At 48.4% G+C, this 26,544-nt stretch overlaps 1 protein-coding gene and 1 long non-coding RNA gene across 8 annotated transcripts in view; one reads left to right on the forward strand and one right to left on the reverse strand.

Annotated features, from left to right (window-relative positions):
* The window catches only part of DPF3 (double PHD fingers 3), a 255,832-nt gene that overhangs the window by 76,499 nt on the left and 152,789 nt on the right, over nucleotides 1-26,544 (reverse strand). For all 7 annotated transcript variants that reach the window (XR_005525989.1, XM_039219939.1, XM_039219940.1 and 4 more), the window contains exon 6: nucleotides 16,760-16,838. Coding sequence is in view for 6 of the 7 variants with exons in the window: in XM_039219939.1 (XP_039075870.1) it covers nucleotides 16,760-16,838 (79 nt within the window). In the remaining variant the exon portion in view is untranslated. The remainder of the gene's footprint in view (nucleotides 1-16,759; nucleotides 16,839-26,544) is intronic.
* On the forward strand, nucleotides 11,017-11,610 carry LOC120222218. The gene is made up of 2 exons (XR_005525991.1): nucleotides 11,017-11,117; nucleotides 11,418-11,610. It is a non-coding gene; the product is annotated as an uncharacterized LOC120222218 (long non-coding RNA).

A 26,544-nucleotide genomic window follows, 5' to 3' on the forward strand; every position in this document is an offset into this window, starting at 1 on the left:
CCCCAGGTCTTCAAGAAAACATGTATGTAGCATCTAATATGTGTCCAGCCCAATGGCATCAGGAGGACAAAGATAAAGGAGCCATAGTCCCCTCCCTCCAGGAGTTCAAAGTCTGGCAGAGAAGAGGTACACATCAACAAGCAAAGGCGGGGGGGAGGGGGGGCGCGTGGAGCAAACGCAGTACTGTGTGCATTATCCAGGGAAGGAGGTGGGGCCAGCACTATGGCCTGAGTGTTGGAGGGATGGCTTCCTGGAGGTGGTGGGTGAGCTATGGCCCTTTAGGTAGCATAATATCACTGTATAGACAAAGGCGTCAAGGGCACTCAGGCACCAAAGCACAGGCCGCCTAACTCTGGGAACTGCCAGCAGGAAGGTGGGGGGAGGGGTGGAGTGAGGGAGCTAACAAGTGAGAAAGCTGGGCAGGACTTGGTCCTGAAAATGGGGAGCCAGGGAAGGATTGTAGCCTGGGGATTGACTTACTCAGATTTATATTTTATCAATCCCACTTAAGACCACAGTGCAGAAGATGGATTTGAAGGTGGCAAGCGGCTACTTTAATTTTCTATGTGTGAACAATGAGGATTTCAGGATGGGAGAGGGGTTAAAGTGAAGGAATCTGGTGAAAAGGGGTGGGTTTAAGCAGCAAGGAGGAGCCTAGAGAGACTGATAGTAACCCCCCGCCTTCCTGGCCATGCACCATCCAGCCCGTCTGGCTCCCCAGCCTCACCCAACACCACATTTCCCCACCTTCTCTGCCCTTCTGCCCACTGCCTTGCCACTTCCTAAACATTTTTCTTTCTACCACACAGCCCTTGTATAAGCTTCTCACTTTGTCTACCATGCTCCCCGGCCCCAATTTGCCTAATTAATATATGCCATCATTCTTCAGATCTCAGTTGAAATGTCCTTCTCCAGGAAAGTCTTTCCAATCAAAATTAGGATCCCTGATTGTTACCTTCCTAGGACGAATCATGGATCGATATGTGTGTCTCCCACCAGCAGCAAGCATAGCAGGCCCTATGTGCTTTCACACGGCTGCATCCCCAATGGCCAGCATGGGGCAACTCACGGCTGGCACTTGGTGCCAGTTAGGGAAGCAACAAAAACACCCAGGTTCCTACTGGGCAACTGGATGGAAGGACGAGGAGGGAAATGACATTTAAAGAAGGAAGAGAATGAGTTCAGTGTGGGGTTGCCCTGAACACCTTGAACTGGGGAAAGAGATGTGGATGTGGGAAATGGCGGGGTGGCAGTGGAAGTCAGGGATACACAGAGGAGGAGAGATTGTGCAGAGAGAGAAGAAAGGTGCGGACACAGGAAAGAACTCAGAAAACGCCAGCATCTTAAGATGCTAGTGGAGAAGGAGAAACTTTTTTTTGAAGTTAAGAAAGATTCACCCCGGAAGGAGCAACATATGCCAACGAGGTACAGTTTCCAAGTACCCATCAATAGATACATGGATAAAGAAGATACAGCATATACAGATACAATGGAATATTACTCAGCCATAAAAAAAGAATGAAATCTGGTCATTTACAATGGCACGGATGAATTTAGAGGGTATAATAAATGACAGTCAGAGAAGACAACTATCCTATGATTTCACTCATGTGTGGAATTTAAGAAACAAAACAGAACAAATTAAAAAACAGACTCAAATATAGAGAACAAACTGATGGTTATCAGATGGGAGGTGGGTGCAGGGATGGGTGTAATAGGTGATGGGCATCAAGACTCCACTTATCATGATGAGCACTGAGTAATATATAGAGTTGTTGAATCCCTATATTGTACACCTGAAACTAATATAATGCTATATATAAAGTATTCCAGAATTTTTTTTTAAGAGGTAAGGTTTCCAGATGACAGGACCATTGATGCCACCAGTCATAGCCACTGCTCACAGCTACTGACTGCATGCATGTGCCAGGCTGGCTCGAGGGCTTCAGGTACATTTGCTCACAGCCACCCAAGTCCCAGTTTCACCAATGAGTAGCCCTGGGCACAGAGGCAGAGCCAGGATGAAGTGAGGTGCCTAAGAAGGGTCAAGAAAGATGGGGCCTGAAAAGAGACCACTGGATTTGACCACCAGGAGGCCACCTCAGCCTCCCGAGAAGGGAATCTGCAGCCTCACGGAAGACAAGACAAAAGACTTCAGTCACCTAGGATGCTCTTGGAAATGAGGGAGGGGTGACAGGGCTGACAGATCATTCCTTCCAGCGCGACTCTACCAGTGAGGCTGGGGGGCAGATGGGACTGCGGGTCAGGGAGGCTGACTGGGCCTTGGGTTTTAATAGGGCAGGTCCCGGAGCAGGCGCACTGGCTAAAGGAAAGGAGGCAGGAGGGAGGGGAGTTTAAAAGGCAGGGTTAGGAGGGATTGGAGATAATACAGCAAGATGCCTGACCCCAAAACGAAGCTTCTAACCCAAGTACCAGGCCACTGAATGACTTCATCCTAGGGACAAAAGAGTTCTGAGATTTATTTTGGTGGAATTGTATCTGGATCAAACTGCTATATTTTGATGGAAAGAAATGCCTTGGAAATCCTACTTTGACTGGATTAGAAGAAAAGGAAAACCCTGCACTATTCTATCTCCCTGCCACTCCAAACACTGATGGACCAGCTTTGTGGGCATGTGACCTGTGTGTTCAGACAGGGTCCGTGTTCAGAATGGCCCCACACTTGGGCTAATGCTTTGCTGTCACCATCTTGAAATTGTTAATATGCATTGAACAAAGGGTCCCTTGTGTTCCTTTTGCACTGGGGCCCATAAGTTGTGTACCTGGTCCTGGAAACCTAGGGCTGGCATCCAGAGAGGAGGGACTGAGCTACTCCAAACAACCAACCCAACAGCCCTGGTAGTACAGGAGCTGTCGCGTGGAATGCAGGATGCAAGTCGCCCTGCACTGTCGGTAAAAAGCCCCTCCGAGGTAACACTGGAAGTCTGGCCAGAGCAGTTAACCACACAGCCATGGTCATTTCTGTGCCACCCGCTCCTCTGGCCCTATTTCTGGGCCGGGCCTGCCTTCAGAGAGACAGTTTCTCTGTGGTGAGTGAGTAGACAGTTGGATCTGAACTGCCTGGATCCAAATCCCTGCCCTGTCTGCTACCGACCACCTGTGTGATCTAGGGTTAGTTGCTAAACCTCTCTGTGCCTCAGCATCCTCTGTGAAAAATGGGGATGATCACCACAGCACATCTGCCTCACATTGTGAGGTTTCTTGAAAGAATACATTTAAAACCGTCCCTGGCTCATAGCAAGTGTCAGCCATTGTTGGCTGTTGTTATCACCACTGCCATCAAAGCGCATCGGCAGAGGGAAGAAACCCAACGGGGGAGGGGGAGTATCTAGTCATTTCTTCTCTGAAGTCAGGGGTGATGGAGTTGCAAGAAAAAGAGGGTGGGGAGAGTACCCTCCGAAAATAAAGTCTTAGAACCATATGCTCTCCTTTTATCTCCTCAGCAATCTCGCTCTGGAATTCTCTGCCGTGCGGAATCAGACGGAGCCCCAGAACTGCTGAAGCATTCAGAGAGGGCTGTGCCCCCATCCTCCCCCCACCCCCTGCCCCAATCTCCTTCCCCAGCACCTGCTCCTTTGCGTCATGCGCCTCTGAAACTCTCACCCCAGGGACCAGTCAACCCCGCATGGGCACAGCCTAAGGCCCTTCTTTTCACCTTGGCAAGCATGCACCTGGATTTGTGTTCCTGGCACGGCACTCGCGGAGAGGACCGGCTGTGACAATAAGGAAGGTCCAGCTCGCCTTCCTCCCTCTCCTTCCCCTGGGGCAGATCCATCTGTCAAGCTGCAGAAATAGTGCGTGCCCACTTCCCAATCCAGAGCCAGAGTCTCCAGGTAGGACCTCCTGTCCGGAGTTATGAATACCTTCGGGGTCGCCCCGGAATATTTACAGCACACCCCCCCCCCAAATCCTACTCCACTCACTCCTCATCTGGGGGAGTAGAGAGGGGCAAGGAGGCAGAGCAGGAAGAGGTGGGAGAATCGGGGCTAGTTTGTGTGAACAAAGCCGGCTGCGGCAGACAGCAGAAGCCTTCCTGCAGGGGAGAAGCAGCCGCCTTCCCCACTGATAACTTAATGACTCTGGCACATTTTCATCAGCCCAACTTGGAGCACGCAGTGGGTATCTGAGCCAGTGGTTTCCGAGAGACTGAAAGCAGCGACTGAAAGCAATTACGGGATGAGCCTCCAAGAGACAAAGCCTGGGCCTCGGGAGTCACCGGGCCGCATCTCATTCCCAGTTCTGCCCAGTGGCACTTTCATACAACAGAAGGATGCTACTTCCCTCTCTCTGCAGCCCCACTACCTCATCTGTAACATCAACCCAGCAGTGCCTGTCCTCTGCCCAGGCCTCCAAAGCATCCGCTTACAGATCGCGAGGCAGGCACACACAGCCCTAACGTCGAATCTCACAGCAGCTCACGGGATAAGGATTGTCATCCCCACTTTGCAGATGAGGAAACTGAGTCTTAGGACATTGAAGCAACTCCCTAACGGGCAGAGCGAGGATTCCAACGCAGTCTGCCTGACTTTGAAGCCCATGACTGAAAGGTGCACTCGTTATTCGCCATTTGACCCCTGCCCAGTGCCTGGGGCTGACTTCTGCGGCCTCTCGCCTTCTGCTCATAGTGGCCTTTGGCCAGTGGGTGGCACTGACAGGAGAAGGGGGGTGGTTAGAAGAAGGAAGATGGGGGTTGTGCCCTGTCGTCCCTGCCTGGGCGCTTCCCCCTCTCTTGGGAACCACGTGTCTGCCCCCTGCTCTGTGGCGCCCCAAATAGAAGGGCTCCACCTCTCCCTTGTCGGCATGTCTGTCCTGGCCACACCTCCTTAGTCATTCCGTCCTCCAATTCTCTTCCATTCTGCCCTCCTGAGTGGAATCCTACGTCCCATCCGGCCCAGAATAGATACAAAAGGAAGCCATTTTGACAAGAGAATCCTACCCTGCCAGACTGGTTCATAGATGTTTGGGGCTCCCCATAGCTTCCTGACTTCTCTCTGCAGAACCTTCTGGGGGATGGAGGAATACCCACAACCAATCCCCTGGGTGGAGAGAAGCCCCAAGGGGGAAAAGCCCTGCCATACCTCGGCTTGGGACAAAACTCAGGGACACTTCAAAAAGCCACCACATCAGACTTCCATATTCATAAAAGTCTCTGATCCTATGACCATTTTATTTTTATTTAAGTACACATTTAATTTACTCTAACACTGCATGAGGGTTTAAAAAAAGTTTTTTTTTTTAATATTTATTCATTTTTGAGAGATAGACAGAGCATGAGCAGGGGAGGGGCAGAGAGAGAGGGAGACACAGAATCCGAAGCAGAATCCAGGCTCTGAGCTGTCAGCACAGAGCCCAACGCAGGGTTGGAACTCACGAACCGTGAGATCATGACCTGAGCCAAAGTTGGATGCTTAACCAACTGAGCCACCCAGGTGCCCCTCTTCTGACTATTTTAAATGCCTAGGCCTTACTAAAAGGGCCAGTGATGGCTCCACTGAGCTCAAATGGTAAGAGTAACCCAGGTCCTACAACATGTGGGCACCAAGAAGCTCCTCTTGGGCAGGTCCAGGTGGGCCATTCCTCCCTGCCCAGAAGCCCAGAGGCCAGCAGTGTGGGTGGCCCTCAGCAGGCCTAGGGTCTGGCCCTGGCTCTCCTACTAACCAGCTGTGCACACTGGGCCTTTGTTTCCCCATCTGTAAAGCGGATCAGTTGATTCAGACGATCTGGAAGTCTTTTGATTCTAGCACTTCATGATTCTGTTTGCTCTGGGCTCTCTGAGGCCTGTAGGCCTCCTGAAGCAATTAGTCCCTCATGATACAAAACCAGCACAGGCTTGCAGCCTAAACCCACCCAGGGCTGCCTCCACCCCCCCACCCCCCCACCCCCACCCCAGGCCAGGTCAGCAGCTGCCTTCCGGTGGCTTCATTTCTTCTTCGAGGCCACACTTGGTGCTTATTTTAAACTGAATTCTTCCTGATAGAAACACAGGGGGCTGGAATAGGGGTGGGAGGTAACATCCTGATTTTTCAAAGCCACATTGCTTGAGGCCTGGCACTGACCTGTGTATTAGGAAGGAGCCCAGAGCCAGGATCTACCAAATGCCAGTGATTCTCCAACTCCAGTGAGGGGAGGGCATTCTGCATATTTTAGGAATTTGCTGTATGTGAATGTGACTCCAGGTTTTAAAAAAACAGGAAGAACACAGATAAAGCAACAAGCCTTTCATCTCTAAATACTACATAACCTGATTTCGGATCCCCAGCAGAGAATGCAGACACTCCCAAAATCAATGCATTAAATGTGTTAGTGGGACTCTTTCCTGCCCTGCTGAGAAGCAGAGTTCTGGTAAACTCTGGGGTCTGCCTTCCTGGGTCAACTAACTGGCTGTGTGACCTTGGGCAAGGTACTTAATCTCTCCAAACCTCAGCTTGCTTGCCTGGAAAATGGGGATGATAAGAGTTCATATGTCATATGGGTGCTCTGAGAACTGAATGAGCTCATCCCTGTAAAGTGCTTAGCACAGTGACTGGCGCATAACCAATATCCAACACTAGCTCTGCTCACTGGCTTCTCTGGTCCCTGCCAACTCCAACAGCTGGCGCACAGACCAGAACCGGGGACCCAAGTTAGGTGTGAGATAAGTACCCTTTCTTGGCTTGGCATAAAGAAAATGAGGGGCGCCTGGGTGGCTTAGTCGGTTAAGCGTCCGACTTTTGCTTAGGTCATGATCTCGCGGTTCGTGGGTTCGAGCCCCGTGTCGAGCTCTGTGCTGACTGCCAGCTCAGAGCCTGGAGCCTGTTTCAGTCTGTGACTCCCTCTCTCTCTGACCCTCCCCTGCTCACGCTGTCTCTCTCTCTCTCCTAGAAATAAATAAAAAACATTAAAAAAAAAAAAGAGTATTTATTGAGCACAGCTATGAACCAGACATTGAGCTAATTGTTTTTACCCGTAGTCTCATTTAACCCTCTTGGAAACCCTCTAAGGTGAATTTCATTGTCTGCACTTGACAGGAGAAGAAGGTAAAGCTCAGAGAGGTTCTGGGATCTGCCCGAGGCCACAGGTTCAAGTCCTGGACCTCTGGTTTGAGAACCATCTTCTGGTGCCCCTTGTAGAGGCCGTATCTTCATTTCTTATTCTAGTGAGTCCTACGCTAGCATATCCTTAATGTACTTAACAGGCAATATATAACACTTCTTTTAATCACGCAGTAAACATTATTTAAGTAATAAATATAATTGTCAACATTTCTGGGGAAAATAAAGAAAGGTTAAAAAAATCAGACATAGGGGCGCCTGGGTGGCTTAGTCGGTTAAGCGTCCGACTTTCGCTTAGGTCATGATCTCGCGGTTCGTGGGTTCGGGCCCCGCGTCGGGCTCTGTGCTGACTGCCGGCTCAGAGCCTGGTGCCTGTTTCAGAGTCTGTATCTCCCTCTCTCTCTGACCCTCCACTGCTCATGCTGTCTCTCTCTCTCTCCTAGAAATAAATAAAAAATATTTAAAAAATTTTTAAAAATATCAGACATATTAGCATCAAGTATGGCAGCCCCCCAACATGAGGGAACCTGGCTGGTGCGCTCTCCCTCGGGATGTCTGGGTGAACACCTGACATGAACACCGCCCATCCAGAGCAGGCTTTATTTGTGAGTCCCGACCCATCCCTACCTTACCTGAGGTATGCGCCCACCCACCTACCATATTGGTGCAAGTGCCCCACTTCTTTTGGGAAAACAAATGTCCATTAGTGTGTGTTAAACATTTCTGCCTGGGTGTCCTGCTATTTCCACAAACTCCTATGTCAAAGTTTCATCACTCTTGAAAATTACCTCTTCCTCTAGCACATTCCAGTAAAGCCTCCCTCATGTCTGTACAGCCCAAGCTCAACTTTAAGAGTCATCGTTGCCGCCTCCCTCTCCCCCCTGCCCCACATCCTATCTGTCCTCTGCCAGGTTCTGCAGGCTTGTCATCCATAAAGTCCTTGTTTGCCTGTCTACTTGGCTCCTGCGGTCATCATCGCCCAGCCTTCACGTCTTCTCCTATCTCCTTCTCAGCCATCAGGCTTCAGGCTCTCTCCCCTGAACACCTACTTCTACAGATTAACCTTTCTGGAGATGTATCTGGACCATCGTGTTCACCACTGACTATGCAGGCCAACCTCTAAGCAGATCAGCCTGGCGTTCCCAGTGCCCTTGTCCAACTCTGTGGCCCCCCAGTCTCCCTACCCAGATGCTGTGCTCTGGCCAAGCTGGTCTCCCTCCTGTCCTGCCACGTGCATTCCCACATTCATCAGCATTTCGGGAGAAACCACTGTGCCGGGGCTGGGATGCAGGATGAATGTAGCATAGTTCCTGCCCTCTGAAGGCTCCCTTTCCAGTCTGACGAACGGACAGACAGACAGAGAGACTGCTATCATCCAATGTGACAGGTGGCCTGCAGAAAGGTATGTATGAGGTAAGGCAGACGCCAAGAACAAGTGAGTGATGCAGAAGGTGGGGAGACATCGCAGGGGGGGGAGGGAGGCATCGCTGACTGGGATCAAATCCTGGCTCTGCCATTTATTTGCTGTGTGACCTCAGGAAACTTAATTAACCCCTCTTCTTCCCAGTTTCCTTATCTGTAGGATGGAGATGATCACACTATTTGTTTCATGGCACTTTTGTGAGGGTTAAAGAATTAATATAGATAAAACCCGTAGAACTTCCAGGCCCATAATGTAAGTCAACAAACTTCTGCTCTCTATTCTATTATTACCTCCCCCCACCCACCCACCTACCAATTCCCACACACACCCCTCCATCCTAGAGAACAAAATCAACTCAATACACATTCACTACAGATCCGCTTGGCATCCTAGGGAGACACCCTCTGATATACCAGCCCCCACCCCTGGCCACTCCCTCCCCTGAATTCTGACAGTGCTCTCTACCTACTTGATGAAATCTGCCTGCGGTGTTATCTCTATGACATCTGCCTCATCTTTCCAACTCTATTGAAGACAGAGGAAATAAGAACAGGCAAAGGAGGAAGAAATCTTCCTTAAGCACATACCGTGTGTGTTTTTATACACATTATCACACATACCTTTCCCAACCAGTATTACCCCCACTCCCCAACAGCTGAGGACATGGAGGCTCCCAGCAGCAAAACGATTTTTTCTAAAAAGTCCCAGATAACAAGCTAACAAGCGGCAGAACCACAACTTGACCTCGGCTTTTTCTCACTCCAAAGTCAGTGCACATTCTTCACCCAGCTCTCTCTAACCTGGGCGGCACTGACCTTGCTGCCTACCTCCCTTACCTCCCACCATGACTTGAAGTAAGAGAAATCAAAGGCTGTGCGCCAGGCCCCCTGACCTCACAATTCTACTTCTAGGAGATAATGAAAGCATAGGTGAAGATATAGCTGCAGTATTGTTGTCAATAGGGAACAAACTTCAAACTGTCTAAATGTCCAACAAGTGGAACACTGAGCAAACTGGGGCATGTCCAAGTAATGGGATGCCATATAGCCCGAAAATGTCATAAAAATGTCTTTATTGACCTAGAATGATGCTTTTCATGTATTGTTGAGTGGGGGGATGGGTTAAAATGGTATGTATCATTTAGTGTGTGTGCATGGGTGTGTGTGTGTGTGTGTGTGTGTGTGTGTGGAGGAGGGAGAAGAAGAGAGACAAAGACACAGTCCTCAAACAGTATATGCAACCAAAATGTAAGCCATCTCTCAAGAGAAAGATTATGGGTGGTTTTATTTTTCCTTTATGATTATCTGCAATTTCTGACTTTTCTGCAATGAGTATATACTATTTCCATAGAAAAAAAATATATTAAAAAAAAATCTTCTACAGATGTTAATTTCTACCCTGTTGTTGGTCATCCACATCATGGGAGGAATTATTTGCCACAAAGTTTGCATTAAGAAACAGCTAGCTGAGAACAGACCCTGACTGGAAGAGAAAATAATTCCAGAGGGTGTGGGTGACAGCCCCCAAAAGGCAAACCAAATGGTTGAGCGCTACAGAGGTGCAGCCTGGGGTGGGGAGGGCAGGCAGCAGGAGCAAAGGAAGAAGAGAAACCGCAGCTTCTCTTCAGCCCTGCCTGTGGCCAGCTCTGCTGGGACACTCTGCAACCTGTGTCCGTGACACGACAGCATTTAAATATTTAAACAGACCCAGCTTTGCCATAACAAATGCGCTCAGTCTCCAGGGATCAATCCCATGCCACAGGCCCTGCTCCACAAATCAAGTTTCTGGGGCACGGAGCCTTTCCCACCCTCCCCCGCCGCACCCCATGCAAAGACCTGCAAGATAATAGCGTGGACAACTGAGTGATGAGCCTGGCTTCCCTTCAGTGACAAGGGCAGCCAGCCTGAAGGCCACGTTATTGGCTTTTGCACTGCAGCTCCACACTAAAAGCACATGAGCCTTAGAGAATGCAGGGCCTTAATGCCCTCAAAAAAAAATTTCTTTTTAATAAGACTGCAAGAGTCATCTGGTTCTTGCTGTACACTCAGGTATGGGGGACTCCAGGGTAATTTTAGAAGGCTGAGGTCAAGCAGATTTTCTGGGACCACCTTGGGCACAAGCTGGGTCTGGCTTATACACCAGTCCACCATCCCACACACCCTCTCAGCCTGTGCATGGCAGGCCAACACCGTCTCCGGGGCGAAGAGCCTCCTTGTGAGGTCACCACCTAGGAATGAACGAGCCCATGGTGTGGGCAGGTCTAGAGACTCAAGAAAGGGGCCCACTCACTGATGGATCAGGAAAGTTGATGTCCTAGCCGCTAAAGGGTGAAATCGGGACGAGATCCCCAGACTTTGCTTTTAGCTCCATGCCCTTCTTCCTCCACTATTCCACCAACAAGAAGAGCAGGAAGGGATCCTGAACCCTATTTTGACACTGCCCCAAGTGGACATAGATATCCCTCCACTGACTTTCTAGAAGGGAGGCAACACTGTGGAGTGGCCATGTTTTCGGTCACAAGCCACACAATCAAAAATACGTGTCTGTGGGGTGAGGGTGGTGGAGAACAAAGTTTTTACTGATATGGAGGCTGGGTTGAGAGCACCCACTCCTGATGTGTGAATACCCGACATGACTCAGAGGTGAGTCAGGCTCCCATGAGGGCTTTGATCATGTCTATTTGCTTTTTGTCACTAATCCACCCTAATGCCCCAGTTTGGGAGGTGGGGGGTGGTTTTAACAGTTTCAAATGTAAAAGGCTTAAAAGTATATCATCTATTCCGTTCCACTTCAATTATCATGACTACCTGATCCCAGCTTGCCAGACTGACACCTAGAAGCCATCTGTTAGCAGTGGACATGGCTTTACCTCATGAATACTCATGTGCTTTTAGTGTGATCACTAATTCACTTTTAAAACATGTTTTCTCCTCAATTCTCAGGAAAGCCAAACTCCAAGGTCGGAAAGCATATGTCACCAGCACCTTGTGTGGGTGTGTTCTGGGGTACGTCAGCTCGGGCTGAAGAAGCCAGGATTCACAAACCAGCTTTAGCATGAACCAGCTGCCTAACCTTGGACAAGTCCCTTTATCTCTCGAGCCCCAGTTTCTCCACAGTAAATCAAGGTCAATCGTCCCTCCCTCTCAAGGTTATTGTGAGGATTTATAGAGACAAGATATGTAGCCCAATGCCCTGCACACTGTAAGCACCATGAGAAGGAGTTAACACCGTGATCAGGAAAACTGGGAACAAAAGCAAGTGTTGGCAAGGATGTGGAGAAACTGGAACTCTCGTCTACTGTTGGGGGGAATGCAAAACGGTGCAGCTGCTCTGAAAAATAAGTATGAACGTTCCTAAAAAAAAAGGAAAGAAAAGAAAGAGAAAGAAAGAAAGGAAGGAAGGAAGGAAGGAAGGAAGGAAGGAAGGAAGGAAGGAAGGAAGAAAGAAAGAAAGAAAGAAAGAAAGAAAGAAAGAAAGAAAGAAAGAAAGAAAGAAAGAAAGAAAGAATGAATTACCACAGGATCCAGCAATCCCACTTCTGGGTATTTATCCAAAAAGAATTGAAATCAGGATCTCAAATATTAGCACCCCCCCACGCCACGTTCACTGCAACACTATTCACAATAGCCAAGATGTGACAACAACCTGAATGTCCATTAACAGATGAATTGATAAAGAAAATTTGGTAGATACACACAACGGAATAGTATTCATCCTTAAAAAGGAAGGAATCCTTCAATATGCAATAACATGAATGCGTCTTGAGGACACTATGCGAAGTGAAATAAGCCAGTCAGAGCAAGACAAATACAAGAGGTATCCAAAATAGTTCACAGCATCAAAGAGTGGAATGGTGGTTGCCAGGGGCTGGTGCAGAAGGGGAGGTGGGGAATTCCTAACCAATGGGCATGAAGTTTCAGTCAAGCATGACGAATAAGCCCTCTAGAGCTGCTGTGCAACATTATACCTAGACTCAGCAATATATATTGCACACTTAAAAATTTATTAAGAGGGTAGATGTTGTGTTAGGTACTCTTCCCGCAGTAAAATAAAGTTAATTTTTTTTAATTTTTTAAAACTGGGAAGGGGGAAAAAAACTTCACAACTTGCTTCCACTGTGCCCAGCAAGGGGGTAAATGGGTGCTTTGCTCCTCCCTAAATGATGGATGCTTAGAGACAAATGGTCTCCCTCTCTCCCCCGAATATCATCCCATCACAACCATCTTCTCTCCTATGATGCTTCTTGAACGAAGATAGTGGAAAAGTGGGTCTCATCTGGAGTTCACCACAGTGACACTAACAGAAAATTCAGGGTAGGGAGTAGTTGGGGAGAGAAGAGAGAAACATTTAGAACATCCCAGTAGCCCGACCTAAGGATTGCTTTCGTATGTCTGTCTCCAGTTATCACACCTCTAAAAGGGGGTTAATGATACTGTTAGGATTTAAAGCTATTGCTATTAAGAAAATTAAAGCCAAGTGCTGGATTGCTGAGCTTTATATGGGACTTGATGCATTTTAGATCAATGCTGGGGGGAAAAAACAGGAAAGGAAAGATTCTAAAGAGACCAACTAAAACAATGAAGAGAGCCTATGGCACTTGACCTGGAGAATTCCTGAAGACTCTAGAAACCTCCAGATGCAAAAAGCAGGGAATAATGAAAGGGCTGAGCAGTCTGAGGCCAGAAGCCTTTGCATTTGAATGAAGTATACCAGTCACTCTCAAAAGTCAATATTCAGAAGTATCCCCTGAGAAGCTGTCAAAAAATGCAGGTTCCTGGGCCTGTTCCCCATGATTCTGATGGAAGAGGTCTGGTATGAGGCCCGGGAATCACATTTTAATAAGTGTCTAGATTCTCTCTGCGCAAATGGCCCGGGTCCATGCTTTGATAAACAGTGACAGCCTTCCCCTCAAAATCATATTCAGTTGCTCTGTTTGTGAGTAATGAACACTTTTCTTTGACAAGAGACTGAAAGGGAAGAAACTGAACTATAATATAATCCTTAAGCTTGGTAAACTTGCAGGATAATTAATAGGGATTGGTTACTTGCTGGAAAATGAAGTATTCACGTACACGCATGCCACAGATTGGGTAAAAAATAAATTATGTTCAGATGATTTAGTATTCTCTGAGATGGAATATTTTCAACGGCTGAATGAAAGGCAACAGGCAAACGATCTATCACCTGAAGTTAGCAGCTTAAGATAACATTTCAACCACCCATCGTGAAAGGGATGCTTGGACTAGGAACATAATAGGTCAACTACATTTAGGAATATAAACCATTCAGGGTTAAATATAATCACATCTGAAGGATGACTCCTACTACCTCACATAAACTCAGAAAGAGGTGGTGGGGTACAAGGTGGCCTAATACTTTCATAAATAACTCGAAAGATGGAGGCCAGATCATGCAAATCCCCACAGACAACACAAAAATGGCAGGGATGGGGAATCTGTGGAGAATGGAATTCAACCACGGGGCAATGTCTTTAAATTTGCCTTTATCAAATCTTGTGTAATGAAGTCACATATTATTGTATCTCTTTATTGAGACTCAATAGGGCTAAATGCAGAGTGATTTATGGAAGAAGGAATAATCAGATGCATTAAGTAGAAAAGAGCACGCACCTGAAGAGGCATTAGCACGGGGTCAGGACAGGCACTGCATGGGAAGTCGTGTGTAGTGCACTGGGGTGGCCACGCACTTCTGTTCTCTACACATTAAGAGAACTGTACTAAGCCCGATGTGTAAAATAAACAAGGAAATGTGTCTTTTACTCTCTGAGCCACTTGGCTTTGGTGTTACTTCCGGTGGGAACCCTGAGCTTAAATGTAAACCTGGAAAGGAACTGAGAGCAGGCCATCACAGAGGTTATGGGATGTGACCCCAGATAAACCAAGAAGACAAGGGGATGTTAAAAGAGCTCCCAGAAGAGACAAAATGCTCAGTGTGCCTCTTTCTGGGGAAAAGATGCACAAAAGATAAGGGAGCCTATAGGAGTAAAAAAATTTAGCTCCTATTAAGGAAAAACAATCATTCCGAGCACAGTTGGAATCGTGGAAGAAAGGGTAGCTTATGGTAACACCATCCCTGGGGACACTCAAGGAGGTGACCAGACACTTCTCTACTTAGGATGCATTAGAGATTATTAAAAGCATTCCTTGCTCAATTCGGGGGTGGAGGGTGGGCCTTGTGACCTCTCTAAAGGTCACTCCTATCCCAAAGGATCACTTGTCTGAAGGGCACCAGATAAAAATAAAGTCTATTAATCACCAAGCTGCCACACAATTTCCTACGAGAGCCAGAAGAGAGAAGGGCGATCTACAGTGGACGTTGGTCTGTTGAGGGAGGGAAAGGGAGGCAGCGTCTGTGTGGGCAGAGCCAAGGAATCAGCTGCTGAGACTTCCAGAAAGCCAAAGTCAGGCCTTCATTTAGGCCTCCCAAGCATCACAGGGTAAGCAGAAAGAGAAAGACACTGTGGAAATGGGAACAGGAAACAGCGAATGATGTGAGGGCCCCTAATCACAGCCACAGGAGCTAGGGTGGGGGGGGAAGGGGGAGGGCATGATGCAAGCACCTCATTTAGAAAGAGGGGAGCCAGACACAAGAGGGACACCCCCAAGGGCACGCCGCGAAGGTGACTTGTAAGGAGGCAGGCAGCAGACAAAGAGTAAAGAGAGGAACTGAGAGGTGGGTGAGGAAGGGCACACGGGGTGTGTCTGCGAATATAGGGAACTACGGGCTCAGAATCCAATGAAAACTGAAGAGGTAGAGCAAAAAGGAATCCCACTATCTATGGGAACAGAAAATCACATAACAAAAATAAAGCTTTTGCAAAGAGGACTCGAATGGCAATGCCCAGTCCCAAAGCAGCTGTTGGCATTCTTGAGAGCTGGGCTGCTCCAGCCAGACACGGCTGGAAAGCCTGCTCCATGGGGGTCGGAAGGACCCTTCACAGCCCAGAACCCAGTCCCACAGGGCTTGCGTGTTCAGGCTTTTACGTATCAGAACAAAACAGAGCCAGGAGGCAAGACCCAGGCCAAAGCAGGCACCACCTGACATTGCCCTGAGACATGAGACCCCATGCCCTGCTCCCTCCTCATCCTGGACCAGAAACCGCTTTTGGGAGGGAGATGTTACCTGCAGGAGTTGTCTCAGGAATGCCATCTGCACGGTGTATTAAGCAGCCAAATGGGGGTCATGGAGTTTGAGTTCTTCTAGCAAAATGTTCTCCAACCAGCTGTCACCCCACCGGGCACAGAACAACTTTTTGAAATCAAAAGAGGCCAGTGAAGAGGGGGGAAAAGGGCACCACCCCCGAGGTGCACCCTGAGCCCCCTCGCCCCCGTTCTCCCTCTGCTTCCACTGAGACTGCAGATGCAGTGGGACCTGCCTGAGTCACCTGGGGGCCCTTCTCCCGTGGCACCGCTCTGCGACCTTGGAGGGGAGAAGACAGGAGGGGAAGATGGCCAGGGGGTGTGGTTTCGAGGGCTGTCTTGTTGTGGAAGGAGCGATGGCACCCCGTCCCGTGAGAAGAAAACCAGGGCAAGGATTTTAAACCCACCACCCAGAGCTCTGGTGGGTGAGAAAGAGAACAGCTCTCCACCTGAAGGCCATCCCTCCAAAGGCTGAAGGTTTCTGGAGGCACACCCGCCGCCCCTGCTCCCGCTCTCCCTCAGCATCCCCCCCAGCTCTGTCTGCATCCCCTAAACCCAGGAGTCGGGGGTCCTTATCCAAAAGACGCCTCTGAAGCAAGCAAGAAAGGCTGGAGATGGATTGAGGGCCATTTATTAAGCTAAGTCGTCGTCAGAGAAAGATTCATAACTCGCACTACCTAGGACAGGAGACCAAGAAGGAAATTAAAGGGAAACATGAAAAGCCAGAGGAGCCAAGTACCTTGGTTGGAGGATTTTGAGTTATGCTTTTGTTTGTAAGTCTCTGAAACAGAGAAAGAGGATGAATCTTTAGGAAACCCAGAGAGTGAGGGGAAGAGAAAGAGAGAGAGAAAGCCAGAAGAAAGCCACCAAGGAGGCACTGCCAGAGAGAGGGGGCCAGCATCACAGGCAGGAGGCCTCCTTGGCTTGCTCGTCCCTCATGCACAAATATCTGGGCGGGCGGGTGGCAGCGGCGGTGGTGACTCGGCTGAGGGGAAGGCATGTGGGGTGGGGTGCAGGCCCAAGGGGAGGAGCCAGTGAGCCTGAGGCTGGGGGTGGACAGCCGGGGAGCACAGCGAAGGGGGTGCTGGGGGCAGGGGCAGGAAGGCAGCAAGCATGGTACTTACTGTCACAGACGTAAGGTTTGTCATGGTCTTCCTGAGAGGCGGCGTCGTGCCTCCTCCTGCCACCTGCAGAGCCACGGGCCTGGGGAGACAAGGGGGTTCGAGGAGGCTCGTTATCGCAACGGTTACGACAGCTCCTGAGCACGCGCTCTGTGAGGCCCTGAGCCTCTCATCAACATCTCTTCATTCAATCTTCCTCCCAACATTCGAACCAAAACCAACCCCATTTTACAAGCCAGGAAACTGAGGCCCAAAAGGTCAGGTGACTTGCCCCAGAGCACTCAGCACACATACCATCTCATTAAGTGTTCACAACTCCAAGAGAGGTACTACTATGATCTCCATCTTACAGATCAGGAGGCTGAGGAAACAGCCCATTAAGTAGCTTGTCCAGGGCCACTCAGCTACTAAATGCAGAGCCAGGATGGTAGCTCACGATGGTCTGACCGCAAAGCCCACGTCTACCCAGTCCCCATACTCTACTGTTGCCACAAGCACCCCCTCCTCCAACTGCTTAGCCTTCTAGCTGCGTTGACCCCACCGGGAGATGCCCGCTCTGCTCCCCTCAGCTGACCGGACGATGGCTGACTGGGAGCAGAGGCAGTGTGACTGCAGTCATCACTCCAGGCACACGCTGTCCCCTTCAAGTCTCTTAAGAGCCAGCTAGGCCTGGTGTCCAGGCCCAGGGCATGAGCCCGGGCATGGGGGGGCGCTCCCTCTGGCCTGCTCTGTGGGGGTGAGCTTCGGCTGAGGCCTCCCTGTGTGGTCTGCTTCAGGCCTCCAGCCAGTGACAGGGACCCTGACACCTCACAGTCTCCTGGGCCAGGACTCCTGATACCACTACCTTGCACTCATCTCCAAAAAGGGTCAGCATACCCAGGGGTGGGGGTGGGATGAGCTCTGCCTCCAGAGATAGAGGAGAGCAGCCAGAGAGGGTGCTGGCAGCCCTGCAGCCCCAGGACAGTGGCTGCAGAAAGCGGCACGGTTTATTTTTAAACCTTTGTAAGTCCCACACGGTCACGTGTGTAGCACCCTGGCCTCCTCCAGGTCATTCTCTGGTAATGAGTAGCAGTAAACTCCCAACCAGGGAGAGGGCCTGCTGGGGTCTTTGGGGACAGAGAAGGAGATGGAGCAGATGAGAAATAAAACATGGCAGCAAACTGGGGTGTGGGGAGGAGGGGGCGGGGGGGAGGAATGGGACAGTCCCCTGGGCTGGGCCTGGACAAGTGGCCTTGGGGACTTCAGGGTCAAATGGCCTGTGACGCTTACACACACACACACATTCTCTCTCTCTCTCTCTCTCTCTCTCTCTCTCTCTTTCTCTCTCACTGGGGATTTCACAGCGGAAAGGCCTGTACCCCAGGCCTGGGATGTTCACACACTCTCACAAAACACACACACTTCACAGTCAACACCACCTGCCAAGCTACCACCGCCACCACCTCCTCGACTTATCTCTCTCCAAAACAAATTACAAAATTCCACCTCCCTCATTCCCTCCCTCCCACCGCTTTGCCTCTCTGCCTCCCCACCCCCCATCTCTGCACATAGCAGCAACAGCCAGCGGCCCCCTCCCCTGGCCCTCATTACTCAGAGTTGACCTGAAGAGGGAGCTGTGAGGTGCTGTGGTCACCCCCAGGCACTGTCAGGCCTCCCTGCCTGCTCAGGACAATGACATGGAGGCTGGTCACCCTCAGCTGCCCTCGCCACCCCCTCCCCCGCACGCCCCTATGGTGAAGCCAGGGACAGCTTGATGTGTGCAGCCCGCAGCCCTGTCACAGCCGCCTGGAGCAGGTGAAAGCAAGTGAAGCAGAATGACAAGCCAGCAGCAGACGCGGGGAAGGGGCTCTGAGAGACTAAAAATACCTCCTGGGAGATGAGAAGGAGACGTGGCTCCTGAGGGAGCGGCTAGCAGGAGGGCAAGCGGCCCAGCTGAAAGCCAGGGTCAGATTTCACTCTGCAGGGCTGACCAGCGAGGTCACTTCCACACTTTCCTTGCACCTTGGTTTCCTCAGCTGCCAAATGCACCCGTGCAGGAAGTCTTCCTGTTCTATAGTCTCCTGCAATCGCTCCAACTTGGCAACTCAGAATCCCACTTGTCTTCCTCAGGTGTCACGTCCTCAGAGAAGTCCTCCCTGACCAACCTATATCTATTCACATGCTCTCCAAAGTTCTCTTCTCCCTGACCAGCACTTAGCATTGTCTGACATTATATTATACTGAGTTGCATACGTGTTGAGCTTCTGTCTCCCTAACAAGAAAATAGAAAACACGTCTGTTTGGGCCATGCTAGACTCAGAACCTGGCACACGGCCAGCCACTTAAGATGCACTTAATAAACCTTTGCTGAATCAATCAGTCACTCAGTGAGTCAATCATCTTTGGTTCTTCTCCTTCATTCTTTCTACCCAAGCGCTATGGTTTCTTCCCCCGAAGGCCATCTTGGGCTTTGCATTTCCCTTCTATTCCGCATTTTACTCCAGGAGCTCATCAACTGACCCCTGAACTGCTCAAAGAATCCACCAGCTGGGGGCCTACCTCTGCACTGCCCTTCCCAATCCAAAACACGACTCCCAGACCAGTAGACAAAAGGAGTAAATGACACAGCCCATAGCCATTTATTCATTCATTCATTGCCATCTAAAATCCACTGACACATCCAACGGCAACCTAGTGCTAAATCCATCAGGCTCACCTCATGCTCATGCTATGTCTGGGTCTTTGCTTTTATTGATCCCTGTTATGGATCAGCCTCTGCTCTGCCACCCACACTGGTCCATGCTTTAGCCCCACTAACATCCACTCCTCCGAGAATTTTCCTCTTGCCAAATTGAGGAGTAAAAAGACTATCAGCTTTAAAGTCAGACAGGCATAAGTTTAACCACCAGCCATGTGTCTTTAGACAAGTCACTTCTCTAAATTTTAATTTTCTCAACTGTAAAATGGGCATAGAAACACCTTTTCTTCAGAGTTGCTAAGAGGGTTTGCATCAAGAGTGTGTGAAACCACAGGGGATAAGGCCCCATCCACAGGAAGTGCTCAATAAATTATTTCCCCTTCTTGCCCAAGCTGATCTCTTCTCTCTCCTCTGAACTTTTATTGCATTTCGTTAGTGCACAGGCAGAAGCCTGCTGTTTTCTAATTGTATCATGGCTGTTAGTATTTTCTCCTCAGTTTAATCCCGAGGTCCTTAAAAGCAAAGATGGCATTTCATATGTTATTATGAGCCCCCAACACTTAGATCTATGCCGGGCACACAGCACTCAAAGCTCTTTCACATGTGTTAGTTCAAGTCATTCCTCCAATAAACCGTGAGTCACAGAGAGTAATATTACTCCCGTTCAGCACTTGACGAAACCACCTCTAAAAGTGTTTGTGACTTGTCCATAGTCACAGAGTCAGTAGAAGGAGCAGGACCTAGGTTTCCAGACTCTGTTCTGTAAGATTTTGAAGCTGACTGTCCAAAAGAAACTGGTCCTCCCTCTCTGAGAACTGTCCACCCCATTCTATTCCTCACCATTTCGCCTTCTATTCAGATACTGGTAAGCCGCGACAGCCATGATTGCACCACGTGGCCCAGCCCCAATAGCCACAGTTAATTGGCTGGCTCAGTAATTACATGACCTAAGATGGGCCAGATTCTACCTATAAAGGATTTGGAGTTGGGAAAATGACTCCCGCGAGCACGCACACTTGAACTGGGACCCATCTTGTTCAGGAGTTAGGAAGCCATGCAGGTCAGCAGGAAACAGTCTTTTGACAGAAAACCAAAGAAGTAGAGGCCACAGCTGCCTGGGTTCCTTATTCTTTCCCAGTCCTAAGTCCCTGCCATTTTCTTGCCTTGGTAAGGTTGCATCTTCAAAGATCGCTCATAGTTGGGGCAATGACCCAGATGCTTTTCAAATACTCTACATTTTTGCTGAAGCTGTTGACTTTCTTGCAATTAAAAGACCTTTGATTAGGAGAGGCTCAGAGAGCTAGTTGCTCTATAGGAGTTGTTCTCAAGTGATGACCCAGGGTTCCCTGGGGATCTTTGAGACCCTTTCTGCTATCAGAACTATTTTTGCAACAGTACCTAATAGTACTAGAATGTTACTTGAAACTTTACACTCTCAATTCTCTTACAAGTGCACAGTGAAGTTTTCCAGGGGCTACCTGACATGATGATGTCCTCACTCTGCGTGCTGGTGTATTCTGAAGGTGAGCATTTTTTTTTTTTTGGCATTAGTTTCTAATATAGTAAGTATCACTAGTTATAACCCACCAGAACAACAGCTTTGGGGGGCTCTCAGTAATTTGTAAGTAAAGAATTCCTGAGATGCCTCTCCCTCCCCCCCAAAAAACCAAAAAACTGAGAACCATAGCTCTACATCCTTGCTGTTTAAAATGTGGCTCTCAGACCCACAGGGCTGGCATCACCTGGGAGCTTGTTAACCAAACAAAATCTCAAAACCTCAGCCCTCTCCCCAGCCCCCAGACCCACTGCGTCAGAATTTGCACTTTAATAACATCACCATGTGCTTTGTATGCATATTACAGTTTGAGAAACACTGGACTGCACCACAGTGCATCAATACACGGTTACTGATTGACTGATTGATTGATTGACTGACTGATTGATAGTACTCACATGGATGCCTTCCAGCAATTTCATGAATTTTAAAGAGCGTGGGTTTCTTGGGCTAAAGTTACCATAGACACAGTCATTAATTGTTGGGTCTGAATTTCCCTCACCCCTCAGGGTATCGCCATTGTCAAAACTCCAATAGTTGTTCCCTTTACAGCCTCTTAACAATGTCTCTAGCCTTTATTAAGCACTCAGAATTGGCTGTGTATTATTACTCCCATTTTAATTATGAAAAACTGAGGCCGAGGGTACTCACATAATTTGATCAAGATGATGAGGTTATGTAATTCACCCAAAGTCTAGTAAATAAATGGTGGAGCTGGGATCTGAACTCCTGGTTCAAACAAGGCAGAGGCTGTTCTTATAATCACTACCTAACCCATGGCTTCCTCAATGAGTGCATAGAGCACCTGGAGGTCTTGTCAAAGTGCAGACTCTAATTCGGTCCATCCAGGGTGGAGTCCCAGGTCCCACATGTTTGACAAGTGCCCAGGTGATCCTGAAGCTGCAGTTCAGGAACCATACTTTTTTTTTTTTTCTCAAACTGGAAAACTGTTTTATTTTTTTATATTTATATATATTTTTCGAAAATAGTTTATTGTCAAGTTTGTTTCCATATAACACCCAGTGCTCATCCCAACAAGTGCCCTCCTTCATGCTCATCACCCCCCCTTCTCCTCTCCCCCCACCCCCATCAGCCCTCAGTTTGTTCTCATCATTCAAGGGTCTCTCATGGTTTGCCTCCCTCCCTCTCCCCAACTATTTTTCCCCTTCTTCTCCCCCATGGTCCTCCGTTAAGTTCCTCCTAATCCACCTATAAATGCAAACATATGGTATCTGTCTTTCTCTGCCTGACTTATTTCGCTCAGCATAACACCCTCTAGTTCCATCCATGTTGCTACACGTGGCCAGATTTCATTCTTTCTCATTGCCATGTAGTAGTATTCCATGGTATAGATAAACCACATCTTCCTGATCCATTCATCAGTTGATGGACACTTAGGCTCTTTCCATGTTTTGGCTGTTGTTGAGAATACTGCTATGAACATTGGGGTACATGTGGCCGTATGCATCAGCACTCCTGTATCACTTGGGTAAATTCCTAGCAGTGCTATTGCTGGGTCTTAGGGGAGTTCTATTGTTAATTTTTTGAGGAACCTCCACACTTTTCCAGAGGGGCTGCACCAGTTTACATTCCCACCAACAGTGTAGGAGGGTGCCAGTTTCTCCACATCCTTGCCAGCATCTAGAGTCTCCTGATTTGTTCATTATCACCACTCTGACCGGTGTGAGGTGGTATCTCAGCGTGGTTTTGATCTGCATTTCCCTGATGATGAGGGATGCTGAGCATCATTTCATGTGTCTGTTGGCCATCTGGATGCAGGAGCCACACATTGAGTGTATGTATGGCCTTGCTCCCTGTCAGTCCCAACAACAGAAATGCTCTCCAGGAATCAGCAGCAGCTTGAATATGCCACTTAAAAGGGTAGTTTAATTGAGGCTCTGGGTTAGGCAGCTTCACACTTTCCTTTCAGCATAGGCAGGCTCACCCATACCCTTCTGGGTCATCCCATGGCTTCCACTATGGGTGACAGGTCTACGGTGTCAGGGTACAACCTAGAGCCATTCAGAGGCCACTTGGCTAGCATCTAGTAGGCCTGGAGTTAGTGTAGGCCCCACCCAGCTCCCTTACTGTGTTCAAGCCTTCTCTCAACTGCCACAAAGTTAAAATATAGCTTTTATTTCTTTTCCATCATTCAGTCATTCATTCAACATCCTGGTCTTTGGCAACATGATGGACACTGTGCCAGGCATGACTCAGTGGCAAAAGCACAGTCCTGTGTTAGATCCTGACTTTTTTTTTTTTTTAATTTATTTTCTTTTTTTTTCTCTTAGAGTGTGCACAAGCAGGGGAGAGGACTAGAAGGAGGGGCGGGGGGAGAGAAGAGAGAGACAGAAAGAGAGAGAAAGAATCTCAAGCAGGCAAGGATCCTTGCTCAGTGAGGACCCCAGTGTAGGGCTTGATCCCACAACCCTGTGATCATGACCTGAGCCAAAATCAAGAATTGGACACTCAACTGACTAAGCCACCCAGGCGCCCCCTGACTTCCCCTTTACTAGATTAGATGACCTTGGGGAAGCTACTTAATCTCTCTGGAAGTAATAATACCAATTTATGGGAATGAAAGAAGTGCTAGCCAATAGAAATATAATGTGAGCCACACATGTCATTTCAAATTTTCTAGTAACCATGTTTTTCAAAAAGAGGAGAAAGAGAAACAGGTACAATTATTGTTAATAACATATTTTACTTAATCCACGATATCCAAACTATTATCCTATTATTACAAAAATTATTGGGGGTGCCTGGGTGGCTCAGTCGATTAATAAGAGTCCGACTTCGGCTCAGGTCATGATCTCACAGTTTGTGGGTTCAAGCCCCGCTTTGGGCTCTGTGCTGACTGCCAGTGCAGAGCCTGGAGCCTGTTTCAGATTCTGTATCTCCCTCTCTCTCTGACCCTCCCCTGCTCACGCTGTCTCTCTCTCAGAAATAAATAAAATATTTAAAAAAATTTTTTTAAATACAAAAAATATGAGATGCTTTGCATTCTTTTCTACTAAGTCTTCGAAATCTGGTGCATATTGGACATTATGGCACATTTTAATTGGAACTGGCAATAATTTTTTCTGTTTGTTTATTGTCAAGTTGGTTTCCATATAACACCCAGTGCTCATTCCAACAAGTGCCCTCCTTCATGTCCATCACCTCTTTTCCCCCTCCCCCAACCCCCTCAACCCTCAGTTTGTTCTCAGTATTTAAGAGTCTCTAATTGCCTCCCTCCCTCTCTTTATCTATTTTTTCCCCTTCCCCTTCCCCGTGGTCCTCTGTTAAGTTTCTCCTGTTTCACATAAGTGAAAACAAGAACTGGCAGTATTTTAAGCACTCAGTTGCCACATGTGGCCAGTGGCTCCTGTAAGAAACAGAACAAATCGTGAGCACCACACAAAGTACGTAGTGGTCACCTTCTATGTGTACTTCTTAGTGTAAAGAGCCTCATCACATGGCCCAGTGCCCAGAAAGTATGTGGTGAGTACACAGCTGCTGCTTCTGCCACTGCTGTGTCCTTACAGAGGAGACACCTAGCTCATATCCATGCACTTTTGAGTTCAACCATCTAGATTAGCTTGGGAGTAGAGAAGACGTGAAGAAGACCAGTCTCCACAGTCTACTCAAGAAACTTTGGTTTGGGGCTAGGGAACGAATAGAAGCAGGCCTGGAAGCAAGTGGCTCTTGGAGTTGGCAAGAGACCCAGAAATTCTAAAGTCTCCTCCAATGAAGAATTAGATATTCACTATTTTGTAGCCCCCAATGAAGTCATGGGTCTAGGCAAGTTTACCCATGGCCGCTAAAGCAATCAGATGAAAACTTGATGGGGAACCTTCTAAGGAGAGATCAGACGGACAACACCCAAATCCACTGATCCATTTTCTCCCCAAGAGCAGAACAGCTGGACAACGTGTGCCTCCTGATATGATGCAGTAAGAAGCACAGGCAAGATTCTTGCCCCACCAAAAAACTATTTACACATATATACAAATACCCTGAATCTGATCAAGTCACTAATCAAACCACCCGTGTTCAGGAAATAAAGAGGATACATTAAATACCACCTGTCCACCAAATCTAGAATGTGGGAAATTCTACAAGATGAACCACCCAAGTTTTTCAACAAATAAATGACATGGAGAAGGAAAAAAATCTGTATGTGTGTGATGGGGTAAAGCAGGGAAGAGGTATGTTATAGAATAAAAGAGGCTTAAGTTTCAAACAAACCAACTGTAAAAAGGCATTTTTGAGGAAATCATCAGGGACTAGAGAGTAGATATTAGAGTAGTTGTTATTTGTACTGGGTATAATAATACTATTTGTTAGAGATACACATTGAGGTATGTGCAGGTTAAATGACACAATGTCTAGGACTTCCTTTCAGATATTCTCCCCAAATTAAGTAAATATATAAACCAATAAAAAGTGGGAGTACAGAACAAATAAAACAAGATCATTACTGAAGCTGGCCAGCAACTATAGAAGGTGTGCACCGTGACAGGGCAGCCCTGCCCAACCTGGGAAACTCCAGCCTCGTCAACAAGTCAGAGCATCTGAGCTCAATGTGGGCAGAACTGTACTGCTTGCACAGTCACCCAGGAATTTGCTTATAACACAGCTCTCCAGGCCCTACCCTAGACCTCCTAAATCAGAACTTTTGGGAGTGGGTCCTGGGAATCTGCATTGCAATAGGCTCTCCTGATGATTCTGATGCATATAAAGTACAAGAAGCATGGGAACAGAGAGGCTTGCCATAATTATCAAGGGACCCAAACCCGCAGGACTGGCCCCTTATCCACGGGAGGGGTAAGGATTCTACCCAGAGACTGAAGGAGCCAGAAGACCAAAGACCAATTCTCTAGATGGAAAGCAAGCTTACCCCTGGAGGTCCCTCTCCACCTGGTTATTTTCAGATGTCCTTGCAGACCCCTGAGTGTGACTACCAAGAGCCTCTTGGGCTTGGACACGAGGACTCTGCAGGAGCAACCTGCATGCCTGAGAGTGCCACTCAGGCTTGGTCCTTCCCCTCCAGGACCACTACCATAGGCTTATACCTTCCACCATGGATTTCCCATCTGTCATTCCTCGGGCTTCTGGCCTCCTCTTGCCACAACCCAAGCCCACAACAAAAGCCCATGCCCCATCCACTTGGAAACCATTCGTGGTCCCCATGCTTTCCCAGCAAGATCCTATTCTCCCCCCAGTGAGATACATCCCAAAGCATGTATCCTGACCCTGTCATTCTGGGGTGGCCCCAGGGACAGGAAAACTCAGCCTTCTTTTAAGACCAAGTAATGGGTCCAACAGTCACATTTTCCTCATCCTCTTCCCTACCCCACCCCACCCCTCCCAGGACCTTCACTGTCCCTCAGGGTACCATCCCCCACTTCTTCTCCCTCCTGTAAGGGCTAAACTCTTACATGCTATCACCCGGGATCAGAACTCTTCTGGAATTTTCCTCTCTGAGTATTCATCATGGGAGACCATGTATATGAGCTCTGTCTGCTTGAAGTGGGACTTTGGGTCTGGGGACCAATTGTTCTTCCGCCCTCA

Source organism: Hyaena hyaena, unplaced genomic scaffold, assembly GCF_003009895.1.
Source record: "Hyaena hyaena isolate Hyena2069 unplaced genomic scaffold, ASM300989v1 scaffold_851, whole genome shotgun sequence".
NCBI lineage: Eukaryota > Metazoa > Chordata > Mammalia > Carnivora > Hyaenidae > Hyaena > Hyaena hyaena.